A 17021-nucleotide genomic window follows, 5' to 3' on the forward strand; every position below is an offset into this window, starting at 1 on the left:
GCCCACCCTCGGGCGTCTACCACTTCCTCTCTCTCCGCAGTTTCTCACCAAATTCTTGGAGTGCAGTCGGCGACCCAAGAATTTTTTCTCGCACTGACCGCACTGGCCGCACACGTCATCGCACCCCATATGTTGCGCGCCACCGCGCTTCTCGGGCTAATCTCCGGCGCGTCTGCTGGGGCCGTCGAGCTCACGGGTTCCAACTTCGACGACCTGGTCACCAAATCCGGAAAGAACGCCTTTGTCAAGTGTGCTCGCGCGCCGCCCCGTCTCCGCCACCGTTCGCCCAGGACTCACCCCACCGCTGTGCGACAGGTTCCTCGCGCCTTGGTGAGGGCATTGTAAGTCGATGAAACCGGCTTGGGACCAGCTCGGCGACGAGTACTCCTCCTCAAGCTCGGTTGTCATCGGTGTGACACACACGACACATCGCCAAACTCTGCCACCGCGCTCTCCTCATTGTTTTCATGACGCGCCCGGCGCAACCAGGCGACGCGGACTGCACCGCCTCCGCCAAGGACCTGTGCGAGACGTACGAGGTCCGGGGGTGCGCCGCCACCGCGTGCTTTCCGCCGCCGCCCAGCCCCGCACCGCCGCCACCGCCGCGGCCCGCCGCCCAGGTATCCGACGATAAAGTACTTCACGGCCGAGGCGCCCAAGGGCACCGACTACAGCGGCGGCCGCGACTTCGACTCCCTCAAGAAGTTTGTTGAGGACGAGCTCGAGGTCAAGTGCCTCATCGACAACGACGAGGCGCGCGTGTGGCCCGCCCTCTGGCCGTGTGGAGGGGGGGGGGGGGGCAGCCCTGCGTCACGCCGCTCGCCCGCGCCATGCCCTTCCCGCTGCCTCTTCCCAGGGCTGCTCCGACAAGGAGAAGGACTTCATGTCCAAGTGGAAGGCCAAGGACAAGTCCGAGGTGGCTGCGCAGCTCGAGCGACTCAACAAGATGGTGTCCGGATCGATGAAGTGCCGCCGCCCGCACGCCCCCCAACCCCTCTCGTCTTTCCCAGCCCTCCCCTTCCCCCTCCCCCTCTTCCGCAGGCCGGACCTCAAGAAGTGGGTCGTGCAGCGCTCCAACATCCTCAAGCAGCTCTAGGCGCCGCCCGGAGCACAGCGGACTGGCCGGCCTGCGTGCGCCGAGATGCAGCCGTGCGGGGAAGGGGTGGATCATGACGCGCAGCTAGCGCAGTGCCCCCAGAGGGTAAGCAGCTGCCGCTGATCTTTTCGCCCACCCCTCTCCTGCAATTAGCTCGGCGCACGCGGGGGCCTGTGAGGCCTGGTCGCGATTATACGTGAATGTGATTTTAGAAAAAACGCAAAAATAAAGCTAAATGGTACATGCTACATCCTAAAAGCACGCGCTCTCATGGCTCAATCCTCAAAAAGGGAAAAAACTCAAAGTCAAACGAGCACACCGACGGTGTCAACCGATTCACAGCCTTGTTATTCACACGCCGCGTGGCCCGAATGTTTTTTAATCTCTGTTCTCTCGGGGTCGCAGTGTGGTAGGGTGCGCCCACACCCCACAGTAGTCAGGACCCAAAAGAAAATAGATTTCCACCTCAAAAAGGGACGCACGAGGCAAATCTGATGTTGGAGTGTTCCAATAGGAGCGAGGCCTCTTCCGTTGCGCGTTGGGGGACCGAGTGATTAGAAAACGAGGGTTTCCCATTTTGTGACCCGCTCGAGCGCGAGCGTGACACTGCACTTGGCGCCGAGCGCCCGCGGCTCAGACCTTGTGCAGGCCTACCCTCATTGGGCGCACCGGTCCGGACCGATGGCGCTCGGTGTGCAGAGTTGGAGCAAGCAAGACCCCCCCCCCGCCCCCCCCCCCATCGGCGCGCGCCCGACCTTTGAACGGGAGCCTCCTACAGCTGGCGCACTCGTGGTCGCGCATACTCGTAGCGCCCCACCCAAACAACGGTCAGACGTTTCAAGCAAATTACACTTTAAGTTGTTGCGGTTTCTCAGTGCGATGTGGCTCTTACTGAAGGTGGACTACATGTACTTGACACCCGGGAAGAATCTCTCTGAGAGATGCGATCTCAAGAAGTCGTGTTTGTCAACGGCGTCTGTTCTCGACAGTCGTGATCTGGGGTTCTGTGTTAGGTAAGTAAGTGTGCATAGACACAAACAAAACTGCACGATAACTGTGAACCTCCAAAGCCGTTTGTGCCCCGTTTGTGCCGCGGCCCGTGCGCCGGAGTTCATTTTATTATTCCACAGCCAGCGCCAAGCGCGGCGGGACGAAGGCTTGCAGCTCTTCTTGCTCCGCTCATGATCAAGCTGTTCAGTCTGAAGGAGGAGAAGGCCAAGGAGGCCGCCGCTGGCAGCTCCACGGCGAAGGTCGCGCCCGGGCTGATCCGCATGCAGAAAGGTGCTGCGCCCCCGCACCGCCGCCGTCCGCGCCAGCCGCCCGCGTCCCGGACGCGGTTCAAGCCGCGGGCACCCCGAGCGAGCGGCCGCTCGGCGTGCCCGCCCTTTCGATGTTCGCACGCCGCACCCCCAGCCCTGCTCGCTCCGCCTCCGTACAGACATGAGCGAGCTGACGCTCGATCACGGCTGCAAGCTCGCGTTTCCCAACGGCAAGGAGGACCTGATGAACTTTGAGCTGACGATCAAGGCCACCGACGGCATCTACAGGAACGGGAAGTTCGTCTTCAAGGTGACGGTGCCGTCCGCGTACCCGCACGACCCGCCAAAGGTGCAGTGCCTCACGACAATCTACCACCCGAACATCGACATGGAGGGCGCCGTCTGCCTCAACATCCTGCGCGAGGACTGGAAGCCGGTGCTCACGATCCAATCGGTGATCATGGGGCTGCAGTTCCTCATCCTCGAGCCCAACCCAGACGACCCTCTCAACAAGGAGGCCGCGCTGCACATGACGAAGGAGCGCCGCCCGCCCCGCCCGCCCTACTGCAGCGCCCGCCCGCCCGCCCGCCCCGCCTGCCGCCCGCAGCGCCCGCCCGCCCGCCCGCCCCCAGCCTCCCGTCCCTCCCCGCCCGCGGTCGCGTCCGGCCGCAGGCGATCCCCTCCCTTGCCGCGAGCCCACCCCGCCTCCGCCCCCCTGCCCCCGCAGAACAAGCAGCAGTTCGAGCAGCTCGTGCGCCGAGCTGCGCCAGTCTGCCGCCTCGCCGCCTGCTCCGCCTCTCACGGGGTGGCCTCCTGCCGCCTAGGTGCGCCAAACCTTCAAGGGGCGGCAGATGAGGGTGGGGGACAAGCTCTACTCCTTCCCCTGCTTCGAGTGAGCATGCGGCGCTCCTATTCCCACGCGGCGGGTTGTCTGGGCGCTGTGCCGCCCCTCCTCGCTTCCTCCACAGAGAGGTGGCCCGGTGTATGTGAGTCGACGGTTGGCGCAGACCACCGCTCTGGAGCGGGGCCTTGGGCCAGGACGAGGAGCGTGCCGTGCGTTGTTCGCCGCGCGCAATCTTCTCGTCGCGGGGGAGCCATCGACGAACGCGGTGTTTCTGTTTGCGTCTCGGCCCCGGTGCTCCTCTTTCTTCCGCGGTCCTTCTACGTTGTCTTGTTGCCGCTTTGTCGCCTGTATAAGAAGAACTTTATGTGCGCCCTTTTCCCGTCCCCTGGCCCCTGGGGCCAAAACCAAAATCCCGAGCGACGGAGAGTCAGAGAGAACCTCCCACGCCGCGCCCACCGGCCCCGCGCACCGCGTGTGCGGGGGTGCACGATCGTAAATAAATGTATCCCTCTCTACTGTGAGAACTGAGATGGGTAAAAAGGAACAGATCCCCCCCCGTGGCCGTGCGATCTTTGTCGGCAGCGAGGGGGTCAGGCTGTCGTCAGGGTGGGCCGGGGTGGCGCCGTGACACACTATCCACTAAGTCGTAAGTGTCTTTTTCGTTTTTGGAAGAAAACCCGCAAAAAATAGTCCCTCTGGCTCTGCGTCGCCGCGCGGGCCGAGATATCACATGTATGTATTGGGAAAGGTCTCTTCCGGTTCGGCTCATGCGCGGCGCAAACTGGCGGCAGCCCGGTGCGGCATGAATGTTCTGTCTGGGTCTGAGAGGCATGGCGGTCCAGGGCGCCGCCGCCTCTCATCGCTGTGCTACCGCGCCGCCCGGCTCGGGCCCGCGGAGAAGGCCCAGTCGACGCTGATGGTCGAGCCCATGAGGGTGGACCCGTTCATCTCATCGATGGCGCCCTGCGCGTCCTTTTGCTTCTCGTACTCCACCAAGGCGTAGCCCTGCGAGGCAGCGAGCGGTGCGGTGGGAGCGCGGAGCTGCGGAGAGCTGCGGTGAGGTGCGGAAGGACCTTGACGAAACCGGTGCGCCGGTCGAGGTTGAGGTGCAGGTTCTTGATGTCGCCGATGTCGCAGAAGGCGTCATGCAGGTCGTCCTCGGTCGTCTCCTCGTGCAAGTTGGTCACAAAGATGATCCAGCCCTCGATTGCTGATGCGGCGGGGAGGGGGGGCTCGGTCCTTGGGCTGTGGCGCAGCGCCCGCGCCGCCCGCGCACTCGCGGCGCACATTTGGCCGGGCCCTTGGTGCTCCCACCCTTGCTGTCGATGCTGTCGTAATCGCCGCCCTCGTCCTGCATCGTCTGCGTGCTGCCCGCCGCTCCCCGCCCCTTCATCCTGCGGCCCGCCGCGTCGCGCACCGCACCCTTCGACGAGCCTCCAGCCTCCGGCTCCTTGGCCATCTCCTCAGCGTCGCCAAAGTCGACCTCCTCGCCCTCCATCGCGGCAGGCTCCGAGTCGCTCGCGCGTTGCCTGCGCGGCGGATGGCAAAAGATGGCGAGCGGGCAGGAGTTGTGGAGGGAAGGCGGCGAGGGTGAAAGCGGCAGTGGTGGCAGGGGAGGCGGCGAGGGCGGCGGCGAGGGTGGCAGCGAAGGGGGGTTGAGGGGGGGGGGCGAGATGGCGGTGGCAGCGGCAGCGAGGGAGTCGACGAGGGTGGCGGCTGACGAAAGAGGGGTGATGGCGCAGGCGGACAGCGCAGGCGGCGGCGAGGGGGGTGAGAAGGGATTGGGCGAAGTGGCGAAGTGGGCCTGGAGCTGGGTGGGGCGCTCTTCTCAAAAGAATTCACGGACCCCGACCCTTTTGCTTCATAGTGGTCATGGTGACCAAATCTCGATATATCTCCAGTCGTAGCGGTGGAACTTTTGTTTGGCTCGGTCAATTATTTAGCCATATATGAGAGGATCACGGCACAGTGTCGTTTGAGTCGACAGTAACTCTCCCACAGCCCACGTAACTCCGTCCGTCTTTTTCAGGCACCCGGAGCCCTCCGCGGCCGCTTCTACGCCGGCGAAGCACCATCAAGCTGCTGTACGGCCCCGGCATCGCCTCCCCTGGCTTAGCTCTCAGTCAAGATATTGTGCACATGGGTGGCCTCTACAATATACTCACTGACACTGAACCTCCCAGAGCTCGTCCCGGTCCGTCACGGCCATCCTCGTCCTCCGGCGGGCCCCCGGCCGCGGCGCGGTGCGGCGGCGTCACAAATCCGACCACAGAGCACCGGGACGCGGTCGGGCGATCTGAGGCCCAGGTAGGCGAATGCATTGCCCATCCAGGGCTATCACCTGGACCTATCAACAGGCGCCTGCGGCGCCGTGCTCAGGAGTTGGTTTTCACTCGCTCGAAATGTGTACGTAAAAGGGTTAAGGCTCCCATCCCTCCCTTGGGTTGTCCGTTTTCTTTCTTTCTTTCTCCCATCCCTCCCTTGGTTTGTCTGTTTTCTTTCTTTCTTTCTTTCCCTTGGATCTTAGATAGGAAGAGGCGGACGCCCAAGGGTGGGTGACGGCTAGCGCATCACACCTGATCACACCCCTCTCCTTAAAATCCCTGTGTGGTAGCGGCGTGCCGTCCTCCCATCCCTCCCAAGAGAAAGAATGTTGGTTAATAAAAAACTCTCTCTCTCCCTCCCTTGGGTTGTCTTTTTCTAAAAAACTGTTCCTGTTACGAAAAAGGCAGCTACCTGCTCCGGCGACACTAGGGACTCGGGCCTGATCCCGCACAAAACATCTCCACACTCTCTCCTCTCCTATGACACGACTCTCCGACCTTGGCGCTTGGGCTAGATTCCCATTTGATTCACCACAAGCGCCAAACTGCTTCGCCGCGCGCTGCTTACAGCGTCAAGTGCGGCCCTTAGCTGAGTAGAACTCGAAGTGGGCGTCGAGGGGGCCTATAGTAGAGTGTGAGCCCGCGCGCTAGTTATCTTTTTCTTTCTTTCTTTCTCCCTTGGATCTTTTTGAGGCACTCCCTTGGGGCGTCTGTTTTCTTTCTTTCTTTCTTGGGACTGGCGCGACAAAACAAAACAAAAATCTCTCTCTCTCTCTCTGGCGCGCACTGCCACTGGCGGGGTCACCAATAAAAATAATTCACCCGCGATTTTTTTCCTATGTTGGCCTACCTAACTCTTGGTCTTGCGTGTACGGCATTTGCACGTCCGCCCGCCAATTTAACTCTCTCTCTCTCCCAATTTACACGATCGTTGCTAAAAATCTCTCTCTCCCCCCCCCGGTCGTTAGGCCCCGCAAGAGGGTGAGAGATTTTTAGCTAGAGTGTGTGTAGAGCTGGAGAGCTGGAGAGCTTGAGCACTTGAGCACTGGAAGGGTCGATTCCGCATTCGGGACCCCTGTAGATAGAGCATGAGCAAGGGAGGGTGTAGAGGATGTAGCGTGTAGAGCGCTGAGAGCTGTAGAGCTGGAGAGCGCTGTAAAGCTGTAGAGCTCTACATCCGCCGCGGCATCCGCCGCGGGGCGATGCGAAGCGATGTAGATAGAGGCGCTCTACAACGTGAAATCTCACAACAAACTCTACATCATAAGGGGCGAACGAGGCCCGGTCGCTCTCCGACATGAGGCGCGTTGCACTTGCCAGTGCTGCCCTGGCCTTCTGTCTGCCAATAGTTGGAGGCTGCCTGCTGTGATACAACTGTGCCTCACGGCTTGCATCGCAATCGAGCGTAACCGTCGTTCGTTGTCATGGCGGACCCGTGGGGCTCTTTGGAAGCCGAGTTTGACCTGCGCTACCCGACCCCGGGTCGGCAGGGAGGCACGCCCGATATCCTCCGCCTGGACGAGGACGGGCGATCGATGCCGCTGCAGCAACTGGCCGTGGATGAGCATCGCGCCGCCGCGCCGCTGCCTGCGTTTGCCCCCGGTCCGCAGCCACGGCAAAGGCCAGCTAGTGCCAGCACGGTAGAGAGGATGGCGGGGATGCTCCGCTCAATCAGCTTTGCCGCAGGGCAGCCGCCCACTGGCACCAGTGGCGCAGACAGTGCGCGTTCGCAGGCTTGTGCGGCTGTCGCCGCCTCTGTGAGGCGAGACTTTGCCGGTGCGGCAATTGGCAGGCTCGTGGAGTCGGCGCCGCACGTTGCCCTGGCGTTGCAAGGGGCTGTGCTCGCCTCGGCTGGCGTCCTCTTGGGGGCGGAGGCCGCGACGATGGCGTTCGAGTGGGCTCGCTCCAGCCTGGACGACCTCCGCCACTTTGTTGCCGCCGGTGCCCGTCTCCTCTGCCGCCACCACTCATTCCCATTGTTCCGACCGACCGCACCGACTCTCCTCAGGCGAGGCAGCCACGGCTCAGCTCTTCCCCGGCGCCTACTATCGGGAGATTGTCGAGGCGGACGTCGCGCAGCTGGCCGCTGCGCTTACTGACACCGGCCGTCAGCATGAGAGGCGCAGCGCCGCTCGTCTCGATGTCTTGGCGGCCCTCGCCCGCCCTGGGGCGGGCGCCGCTGAGCTCGAGGGTCTAGCTCAGGCCGCAGGGGAGCACGGGCTTGTCGCCGAGGCGGCGGCGGCCAGGCACGTGGCTGAGCTGTCGCGAGCGCACTCCGCGTGCCGCGAGGCGGAGAGGACGGCCCTTGACGCGGCGGCCGCCGCCAAGCGCGGGCTCGCCGACGCCCAGTCGGCAATGAAGCACGAGCGGGTGGAGAGGGGCGAGGCACAGCGGACGGCGAGAGCGCTCGAGGACGAGCGGAACGCGCTCAGGGTGCAGCTTGCGCGAGACACTGAGGAGCGACGGCGGGTGGAGGGTGCGAGCATCAAGACGCTCGAGCAGCTCAAGCTCAACGACGAGGCACGGTGGGCGGCAGAGCGTGCGCTGCAGGCAGAGCAGCGGAAGCTGCAAGAGCTGGAGGCGGAGCACAGCCGCTCGGCTACGGCAGTGGCCGAGCGGCTCGCCGCGGCGGACAGACGCGCTGGTGAGGCGGCTGCGTCGGCTGCAACAGAGGGTGCACGGCACGTCGAGGCGGAGCGAAGGGTGGTAGCGCTCGGCTCACGGGTGGAGGCGCTGGAGGGGGTGCAGCAGCAGCTGGAGGCTCAACTCAATGTTGAGCGCGACGCGGCCGCCAACGAGCTCTCGCTGCGGCAGGCGTCGGAGCGCGAGCTCGCCGAGGCGCGCGACTCGCTGCGAGTGGCAAAGAGGGCGGCTGAGGTTGCCGAGGCGGAGCGATCCACTGCAGCGGCCGAGGTGGCGCGGTTGACTGCGGACCTGAAGGGCGCGGAGGAGCGTCTGCAGGTGGCAAATGAGCACAGCCTACAGGGCCACCTCGAGGCAGCGTCGAGCGACGAGGCGCTCTCGCAGCTCAAGCAGCTGAGGGAGCAAGACGGCGAGCGGCTGATGAAGCTCAACAGCGCAAAGGCGGAGCTGGCGCAGGCGCTCAAGGCGGCCGAGGAGAGGGTCGCGTCCGAGGTGGAGGCGGCGGGCCGCGCGGCTAAGGAGGCGGCCGCACGACAGTACGAGCTGCAGGCGCGCCTCACGGAGGCTTCGCGGCGGGTGGAGAGCCTGCAGGTGGAGCACGCCCGCAGCGAGCTGAGGCTCGAGCATGAGAGGGCGGCTGGGTCAACGACGCAGGAGGAGAGCTCAAGGCGGACTCGTGAGCTCGCAAAGGAGCGGCGCGAGCGCCAGCAGCTTGCACACGAGCTGGCGGCCGAGCGTGCTCTGCGCAGCCGCTGCGAGGAGGAGGCGATCGCGCTACGCAGAGAAGTCGAGGCGGCGAGGCGCGAGACAGAGGTCGGCGCGCAAAGGTTGACTCACCTGCAGGCGGAGCTGCAACTTGCGACGACTGAGGCGTCCGAGGCAGCCGCCGTTCGCGAATACGTCGACTCTGCCCACCGCCACCGCGAAGCCGTGGCACGAGAGCGGGTTTCCACCGCGCCACCCATGCCGCTGCCAGCCCCTCAGCTAGGAAGGCCGGCAGCGGGGAAGGTTCACTTCGCGGACGAGGTCCGTGATGAGGGGATGCAGTGGCTAAACACGACACGCGAGGATGGTTTGGATGACGAGCTCGGCCGCTCCGATCTATGGAACTTCTCGAGCGGTGTGATGGCGCGCGGCGGCGCGACCAGCAACCGCGGGGGGCTGCGACAGCGCGTCACGACCAGCCCGTCACTCCCGCAGATTGTGGGTCCATTCCGTACTGCTTGCACGTAAGTATCTGCTCGCAGATGAGAGCACACCGCGGGGCCGATTGAGTCGGTGGCATGTGTGTCAGCTTTTGCATATGCTCTGGGTCCCTAGTATGGGTTCGTCCCCTGTTCACAGCAGTGTGAATGGGTCCCCTACCCCCAGTATATGTGTGTGTGTGTGTCGTCAGAGTGTGTGTTTTTTGCCGTCTAGTAGAGCACACACACCCACTGCCACCCATCCACCCACCCACTCACACTCTCTATATATCTTTAAACACACTCTCTCATGTGAACACACACACTTTTCCCGCCCCCCTCGTCTCTCGACTCTCCGTTCCACGTTCCCCGCCTCCCCCCCACAGCACGCCGCCGGCCCGCGGCGCCGACAAAAAGAAATCACACACGTTTTACATGCGTCATCCGTAATATTATGACTCCTCATAGTATAGACTCCTCTTATCTCTCATGAGGAGATATCAGTATAAACTCGCCGCCCGAACTCGTCGGCCACGCGATTATTCCACCAACCGTCATGGACTGGTCACAACAGGAAGCTCGAGCACGCTGTCTCCCCCGTTGCAATCGAGCGCCACGCGCAACGCAACGTCCGCGTTCGCGGGCTGGAACGTCTGGTGATGCAAGCTAAGGCCAAGGCCAATCGCGCGGCCAGCAGGCACGTCCGTGCAGATTGCGGGCATTCGAACGGTGAGCGGTCCGCCACCATCAGCGTCCGCCTGCCACGTCCAGCTGACCTCGCCGGGCTGCGCCCACGCAGGGTCGGCGCCTCGCTCCCACACGCCTCGGCCAGCAAAGGTGAGCAGGTCGAGCAAGCCCTCTTTCTTGTCCACGGAAAAAAGGAACGCGGCAAGCTGGAAGCGCTTCATGCTGGGCGTGACGTGGATGGTCGCGTTTGGGATGCCGCACAGGCGCAGCGGTGCCTCGAGCACCTCGGACTCCCAAAGCCCCGCGGCGGTCGTGTTGATGTCCTCCACGCGAGAGTATATTTTGTTGCCCCACCCCGCAGCGATGAAGGGCCCAACGACTGGCACCCCCACGTGGAAGCCGGTCTGTACGCCAAATGCGAGATGGCGCTGGCACTTGCCGCCCATCAACGAGACCTCCACGCCTGTGAAACGATCGAGCTCCCGTGCCCACATTTGAGACGCCATGTCGAGGTCGCCACGCGCCGACGGCGAAGAGCCACTGGCGCTGCAACATCCGCACATATTTACCGCCATGCAGCCGGGGGCTTCGGAGCCGGAGCACGGCGTTCCGGGCGGCGCCGGCATGCAAGGCATGCTGCAAGCCCTTGGGTTACCGCAAGCCTCAGACTCTAATCCAAGCACCAGGTGCGAGCCAGCGAGCTTATACGCGGTGGGCAGGACGCGCGCACTCGGCCAGGACTCGAACTCCTCATAGCTGGGCTCATTGTTGGTGTAGACAGAGGCACGGGGCTCCCGGACCTGAAACGAGACGGGGATCAGTGGACTGCCGGCCCGCCACGTCTCCGCGGGAATGTCAATGTCACGGCTGGCAGCTACGGCGGCGGCGACTGCTGCGGCGGCTGGCGTCAGGCGGCAAGCGTAGCGGCCATGGTCCGAGCGGGGAAGACATGATATGTCCGCGCTGCATCCGCCGAACGATCCGCACACGCCGCAGCCGCAGCTGTCGGCACAAGAGTTGCGTGGGAACCCTGCTCCGCAGTGGCGACCGTAGCGCGATTCGCACTCTTCACACAACGGCAGAGCGGCGCACTCTGGAGTAGCGTGATCATCGCCACCGCCGAAGCAAGGATGGGAAGTTGGGTAGTAGTCGAGATAGACCCTTGAGAATGCGGCGGGAGCAGCGCCGCTTGCCGTGGTGGTGGCTACGCCGGTGGACGGGGCCTTCAGATGGTACTGGAGGAAAGCAAAGACGCGTCCCCAGAGCGGCAAGGAGACGGCGATCGAGTCCGAGAGGCCGAGCATGCCCGGAATCTCTGCCATGGCGTGGATCCCCTCGTGGAGCATCAACTCGACGCGGCAGCCGGCACCTTGCAGCGCTTGCCTGTAGATGAATGCGCCGTCAGGCGCGAAGAGCCGGTCCTCCGCGTTGTTGGAGAGGAAGACGGGCGTGGCGCGGCCGCCACCACACAGCGCGTGGAGGTGCGACTCCGGGCTTCTCAATCGCGCCCACTCGAGCAGGGGCAGGGTGAGGTTCCCCGCCATGATCTCAGCAAAGATGGGCGGGACGGAGGGATCGAGGTTACCCATGCCCAGCCACGGCGAGCCGGTCAACTTGAGAAACTCGTACCTGCGGCCGCCACCACCCTCTCGTTTGATTAGGTACGTCCCGAGAGGCTGGTGGGCTAGGGTGATGGGATCGTACCAAACCAAATTAGGGGCCGCCTGTCCATCAAGCGCCCGCTGGATGTTCCCCCAGGCCGAGAGGCAGATGACGGCCTTGACTCTCGCGTCGTTGGCCGCTGTGAGCGCAGCCAACCCGCCGCCATACGAGACGCCGCAGGTCGCAATACGGCTCGTGTCTGCGCCCCAATCTGCGGCGCGCGCTTCGAGCGTATCGAGCACTCGGACAGCATCGCGCTGCTCAGGTTCGCCGGCGGCCGTCACCGACCCTTCCGAGTCCCACCACCCTCTCGCGACGTACATGAGGACGACATATCCGGCCGACGCCTAAGGACACGTGTCGTAATCATGTTACGGAGGGCGGCTCTAGTCAGAGCCGCAGCCCTCGCGGGGCGCCGTGCACCCACTCCTGCTGCTTCATAGCGTACTCCCACCAGTTCATCACCCACGAGTTGCAGAGGACGACGACCGGAAAGCGTGCCGCCTCCGCCGCCCCAGCCTTGGGATACGCCACCACCGCCTTGAGCCGCACGCCGCCGTCGCCAATGATGGCAAGCTCTTCCCATTTTACCGCAAAGCCGCCCGGTGTGAGATCGCCCACCCCAGCCGCCTGAGCTGCAGAGTAAAATCCCTGCGCGATACGCGACTCGTAGAACTGAGTCACGCCGTCCTTCTTCGCCTTTGCCGTGGCCGTCAACTCGTCCAGCCAAGGGAAGTTGATCGTAGGTGGCGTCGGGAGGAGCTGCCCCAGCCAATGCAAGCTGTCGTCAAGAGTCTGCTCCACAGAGTCTGCATCCAGCAGCATTTGCACGTTTGCCTCCTCCGCCGCAAGCTTTGCGTTGTACGTGGCATCCTCGAGGAGATCTCCGACGGATGGCAATATTGTATGGCGGGACAGGCGGGACCTGACCACCGCTCCCGACCCAGCAACATCCCACAGCGCAGCCTCCCATGACTGATGCGAAAGAAAGGTTTCGCGGAGCCGCGCTGGAGTCACAGAGGCACATATACACAGGAGAAGAGCGCCTGAGAAGGCCACGGCCACCGACACGCACGGCCACCAACGCCTCCTCGGGGGGGAGAGCATTTCGATAGGACGGCCGGGCCACCGGCCGGGCACGGCCACGGAAATTCAACAATCGGCCAGCAGTTTTCACATAAACGCACACCCCGGGCTCCGAAATCGAATGAGAGTCAGACTTGCAACACGGGGTCCCAGGAAGGCAAGCAACCTTTTCTTCAGAATTTCCGTGGCACCCCGCAGATAATTCTTTACTTGATTGTACAGATCAAGCACGAGCTGGCACCAAGAGCACGAGCTGGCACCAACGAGCTCTGTGTCCTGACTTGCCAACAGTACACCAACAACGACCGTGGGTCTGTCTCTCTCACCGCCCGCTGTTGCTTCACATAAACGCACAACCCCGGGCCCCGAAATCGCACGCGCCGCTTCACCATTTTTTTCCACTCGGGGGCACAATGCAAGCGCAGCTCGACGCGGTCTACGCCAAGACGCGAGCGCTGGATGACGAGTTTGGACCGGCGCGCCGCGCCGCGATCACACGTTGCGAGGCGGATCTCGCGGCAGCGCGTGAGGCTCTCGGTGCCGTTGAACTGGAGGTGAATGCGCTGCCGCGCTCGGAGCGGGCGGCCGGGCTCGAGGAACTGAAGGCGCACAAGGCGAAGATTGCGGCACTCGCCGCCGACCTCAAGCGTGCGGTCGTGTCGCTTCCAAGGGACGAGCTGCTCGGGCGAGACGACCCGGAAGAGGCGGCCACGTTGCGTGGCGAGAGAGAGGAGGCGCACGCGCGGCTCCTCGCGACGCACGACCGCACGCGCGCGGGCACGAGGAAGCTGCGCGACGCAGCTCGTACTGTGGCGGAGACCGAGGAGATTGGCGCTGCCATCATGGGCGACTTGGCCGCACAACGGCAGACGCTGATGCACTCCTCGGGCGTATTGCGCGCCACAGCGGAGCGGCTCGACCGGTCGCGCAAACTGGTGGCCGCGATTGGCCGGCGCGCTTGGCAGAGCCGCATGATAATGCGGGTGATGATTGCGATGCTGGCAGTCCTCGTGCTGCTCCTCCTGTACTTCATGATGGCGACGTAGGGGGCTCGAGCGCAGCCGGCTCCCGGGTTTTATCTTTTGTTGTGTCTCTCTAAACAAGTAAAAGATCGTGAAGAATGGGGGCTAGCGGCGGCGTTTTCTTTTATTGTGTTTTTCCACTGTCTGTGTTTCTCGTTACACGTTAGCTATATGTGGCTATAGCCCCTAGTATAGCCCACCATGCTATATAGCCCATAGCCCCAGGCCCACAGCCTAACTATCCGCGTGAAACTCCTCGCGTCGAGAGGGGATCTCGCGCGACCGGGTTTTGCGCAGCTGCTCTCGGTAGCGTACGAACTCTGATCTCTGTGATCTGTGATCTGTAAGGGTCCGCCCGCACGATGAGAAACCAGCGACGGGGCAGGTTGCGTTCGTTTGTCACTCGCCATGCGCGTCCTTGGCTGACCCTCCAAAACTCCCTCCCCGCCGTTCGCGGCTCGGCTTGCGTATGCGGATGGGAGCTTCGAGGACATGCAGGCGTCCCACCCCCTCCGGCCATCCCCCCGGCTCCCAAGCGCGCGGCCGCGACGCGCTGCGCACCCTCTTCCGCGCTGCACCCGCTCTCGGCATGGCCGTCGTCCGCCGAGATCACCTCCTCTTCGCGCCGCAGGTGCACAACCAAGGGCTGGCCACCTCCGTATCCATCATGGTGAAGCCAATGGGCCAAAAAGGGAGAACGCTCCCCTCCCAGGTGGCCGGAGGGTACACCTCGGGTCGGCGTGCTGGGGGGGGCGCCGGTGCGCAAGCCCACTTTCCGGGCGACCCCGAGGGGGAGGAGGCCGGGCGAGTGGCAGCAATTCACTGTTAGTGTCCCGGGCCGCTGCGGTACCGTTTATACGGCCCCTCGTAATGTCTTTCCGATTTTGCATTGTGAGTCGTCCTCTGGCCAGCCGAGGGGCACCAGAACGGCATGTGTACTGGTGCTGGCTGCGGGTGCGGAACGGGCTTTTTTTAACTCGCAACCAACTATACTATACAAGGACACCCTCGGGGGAGACACTCGGCGCATGTGCGACGCGTCAGGGTGGAGTTGGCAGTGGCCGAGCGTCGTCTCCCAATCGACTCGCAGCGCGGAGTCGAGGGGTGAAGCGCGTCGCGCTGCGACACTCGAGAGCCGGCGGGATAGCCGTGGGGCGCGGCCGACTTTGATGTCCTCGAAGGTCCGGTGCGCATTCGTCCTCTGAGACCCACGCGTACAGGAAAGGGGCGAGAACGAGGCCTTTTGCGGCGGACATTTTGGGGCGCGCATCCGCAAGCGCGTTCCACACAGTGCGCAGGCGCATTTTGATTTTTGGATACCGAGGCGGTGCCCGGTGCTTAGCGCAGGCAGAGCCCACAGGTCGCGACCTTAAGACAGCGTTGTAGATCCCTGGGCGAGGCCGAGGGGAGGGTGGTGGAGAGGGCGGTCCGTCGGCGCCAAACCACCTCCCCACCGAGGTGGGCAGGTTCCACGCGTTCCCGGACCGCCCCGTTGGGTGTACGAACTCTGTTCATTCGAGTCTATGTTCACAGCGAGAGCGACCGTGAGTCAGACGTACCTAAATCCAGGCACAGGGTTCGAAACAAACTTTTCCGGGGTATGGACTAACTATGGTATGGTACGATCAGCGGCCCAAAGGGGTGGGGGTATGGTCCTGACCGCCCAAGACTAGCCCTACCATACCCCCAAGCAGGTCTGCCAGCAGGCGGGGGGTATGGTCTTGAGCTGCAACCATACCGTGCCTCGCAAGAAGTTGGAACCCAGCACTTCAGGCCGCAGATCAGAAGGCCCTCCGACGGAGGCTCCAGCCCCCCCGTCGGACTGTGCTCCCCCCCCCCCCCCCACCACCTACCTACCTATTGCGGGGCCCTCTGGGGCGGTCAAAACCGGACCTACCTACCTATTGCATAGGGTCTAACCGTAGCTGGGTCTGGGACAGACCCCCTATCTGGGTAGGAGCCGGAACCCAGGCCGCGCCGATGGGTCTGCAGGTGAGGTTTACCGACGAGCTGCGCTCGCTTGCCGGCGCAAAATGGGAGGCCGTCATAAACCATCGCTTCACCGACGCTCTCGCGGCCGGGACCATTGACCGCGACGTCCTCGCTCGGTATCTGGTGCAAGACCATCGCTTCCTCGACTCCTTTGTTGTTTTGTTGTCGAGCATGGTGGCTGCCGCTCCCAGTCTCGCGGCCCGAATCCCGGGCTGCCAGTTCCTCGCACTCATCACGGGTCGGGAGAACACTTACTTCGAGCGAAGTTTCGCGGCGCTTGGCGTCGACGACGCCGCGCGTGAGTCGGCGCCCGATACGGCACCGACAGTGGCGTTCAAGGCGCTGATGCGCGACGCCGCCAAGGCGACCTATTCGGAGATGCTGGCGGTACTGGTCGCGGCCGAGTGGAGCTACCAGTCTTGGGGCGAGCGCGTGCTGCCCGCCGCGGTGCAAGAGCCCTTCACGTCCAGAGAGTGGGTCGACCTGCACAGCGGCGAGTACTTTGGCTCGGTCGTGGAGTACCTGCGCGGCCTGCTGGACGAGGCCGCCGCGACGATGACTCCAGCCGAGCGTGCCGCCGTCGAGGTTCGCTTCCTGGCCGCCGTCGACATCGAGCTCGCCTTCTTCGATGCGGCATACGAGGATTCATAAGTCATGAGGAATACCATGGCATGCCTCACTGCAGACTGGGCAAGTTCACAAAGCCGCAGACCCGGGTTGCGTCTTGCAGACTGTGTCCAGACTCGAGTGCAACACTTAGACTTGTGACTTGGCCCGTACACACAAACACAGTCCACACACGCGCCGGTGCGGCATGGCGAGAGAAGACAATACTCAATAGTGACATGCACATGTACATGGACATGTCATGTTGTTGTTGTTGTCATGTCATGTAGTGAGATGACGAACGATGCTCACTGCATTCTATTGTGTTCAATATAAGTGAGACGCCAGACGGTTCGAACTTTGGTGGATTTGGGGCCATGCTGCAGGCGCACGCGAGACACGAAGTGTGCTCCGCGCAGAGAGAGAGAGAGAGAGTCAGAGAGAGAGAGAGAGAGAGAGAGAGAGAGAGAGAGAGAGAGAGAGAGAGAGAGAGAGAGAACTCACGTGTCACGAACACTGGAACCACAAGAGAGACAAGAGTGTGATGCGCGGAGGGCCTGCATGGGGACACCGCCAGCGACAACATTCTCTCAAGCGCATGCGACCCCCGGTCCCG

The 17021-nt window shown here is 63.3% G+C and overlaps 8 protein-coding genes across 8 annotated transcripts; 5 read left to right on the forward strand and 3 right to left on the reverse strand.

The window, feature by feature from the left end:
* Window positions 1-129: 129 nt before the first annotated feature.
* Window positions 130-1096, forward strand: EMIHUDRAFT_210547 (hypothetical protein; the record flags this gene model as incomplete). Its single annotated transcript, XM_005768613.1, has 6 exons — window positions 130-250; window positions 336-410; window positions 490-539; window positions 637-759; window positions 857-949; window positions 1055-1096. 6 exons carry the CDS (start codon window positions 130-132, stop codon window positions 1094-1096), a joined length of 504 nt encoding a protein of 167 aa, XP_005768670.1.
* An 84-nt stretch (window positions 1097-1180) lies between these two features.
* EMIHUDRAFT_210548 (hypothetical protein) lies at window positions 1181-1897 on the reverse strand (the record flags this gene model as incomplete). The annotated part of the gene is made up of 3 exons (XM_005768614.1): window positions 1181-1267; window positions 1681-1735; window positions 1884-1897. 3 exons carry the CDS (start codon window positions 1895-1897, stop codon window positions 1181-1183), a joined length of 156 nt encoding a protein of 51 aa, XP_005768671.1.
* A 340-nt stretch (window positions 1898-2237) lies between these two features.
* EMIHUDRAFT_416101 (hypothetical protein) lies at window positions 2238-3568 on the forward strand. The gene is made up of 4 exons (XM_005768615.1): window positions 2238-2377; window positions 2535-2893; window positions 3083-3106; window positions 3180-3568. The coding sequence occupies exons 1-4, from the start codon at window positions 2278-2280 to the stop codon at window positions 3249-3251; spliced, it is 555 nt and encodes a 184-aa protein (XP_005768672.1). The 5' UTR covers window positions 2238-2277; the 3' UTR covers window positions 3252-3568.
* Window positions 3569-3868: 300 nt separating this feature from the next.
* EMIHUDRAFT_413893 (hypothetical protein) lies at window positions 3869-4697 on the reverse strand (the record flags this gene model as incomplete). The annotated part of the gene is made up of 3 exons (XM_005768616.1): window positions 3869-4204; window positions 4273-4409; window positions 4487-4697. 3 exons carry the CDS (start codon window positions 4695-4697, stop codon window positions 4067-4069), a joined length of 486 nt encoding a protein of 161 aa, XP_005768673.1. The 3' UTR covers window positions 3869-4066.
* A 2250-nt stretch (window positions 4698-6947) lies between these two features.
* On the forward strand, window positions 6948-9399 carry EMIHUDRAFT_102850 (hypothetical protein; the record flags this gene model as incomplete). Its single annotated transcript, XM_005768617.1, has 2 exons — window positions 6948-7464; window positions 7532-9399. 2 exons carry the CDS (start codon window positions 6948-6950, stop codon window positions 9397-9399), a joined length of 2385 nt encoding a protein of 794 aa, XP_005768674.1.
* Window positions 9400-9904: 505 nt separating this feature from the next.
* Window positions 9905-12524, reverse strand: EMIHUDRAFT_102851 (hypothetical protein; the record flags this gene model as incomplete). The annotated part of the gene is made up of 4 exons (XM_005768618.1): window positions 9905-10500; window positions 10693-10911; window positions 11155-12046; window positions 12123-12524. The coding sequence occupies 4 exons, from the start codon at window positions 12522-12524 to the stop codon at window positions 9905-9907; spliced, it is 2109 nt and encodes a 702-aa protein (XP_005768675.1).
* A 674-nt stretch (window positions 12525-13198) lies between these two features.
* On the forward strand, window positions 13199-13831 carry EMIHUDRAFT_102852 (hypothetical protein; the record flags this gene model as incomplete). The annotated part of the gene is made up of 1 exon (XM_005768787.1): window positions 13199-13831. The coding sequence occupies one exon, from the start codon at window positions 13199-13201 to the stop codon at window positions 13829-13831; it is 633 nt and encodes a 210-aa protein (XP_005768844.1).
* Window positions 13832-15787: 1956 nt separating this feature from the next.
* On the forward strand, window positions 15788-16450 carry EMIHUDRAFT_210555 (hypothetical protein; the record flags this gene model as incomplete). The annotated part of the gene is made up of 1 exon (XM_005768619.1): window positions 15788-16450. The coding sequence occupies one exon, from the start codon at window positions 15788-15790 to the stop codon at window positions 16448-16450; it is 663 nt and encodes a 220-aa protein (XP_005768676.1).
* Window positions 16451-17021: the final 571 nt, after the last annotated feature.

The sequence above is a fragment of the Emiliania huxleyi genome (genome assembly GCF_000372725.1).
Source record: "Emiliania huxleyi CCMP1516 unplaced genomic scaffold EMIHUscaffold_45, whole genome shotgun sequence".
Lineage (NCBI taxonomy): Eukaryota > Haptophyta > Isochrysidales > Noelaerhabdaceae > Emiliania > Emiliania huxleyi.

Bases quoted from the DNA above. Each gene is read 5' to 3' on its own strand.
- EMIHUDRAFT_416101 (XM_005768615.1), top strand. From the start codon at position 2,278: ATGATCAAGCTGTTCAGTCTGAAGGAGGAGAAGGCCAAGGAGGCCGCC. The intron at 2,378-2,534 runs GTGCTGCGCCCC...GCCTCCGTACAG, and splicing joins GCTGATCCGCATGCAGAAAG to ACATGAGCGAGCTGACGCTC. The intron at 3,107-3,179 runs GTGCGCCGAGCT...CCTGCCGCCTAG, and splicing joins AGCAGCAGTTCGAGCAGCTC to GTGCGCCAAACCTTCAAGGG.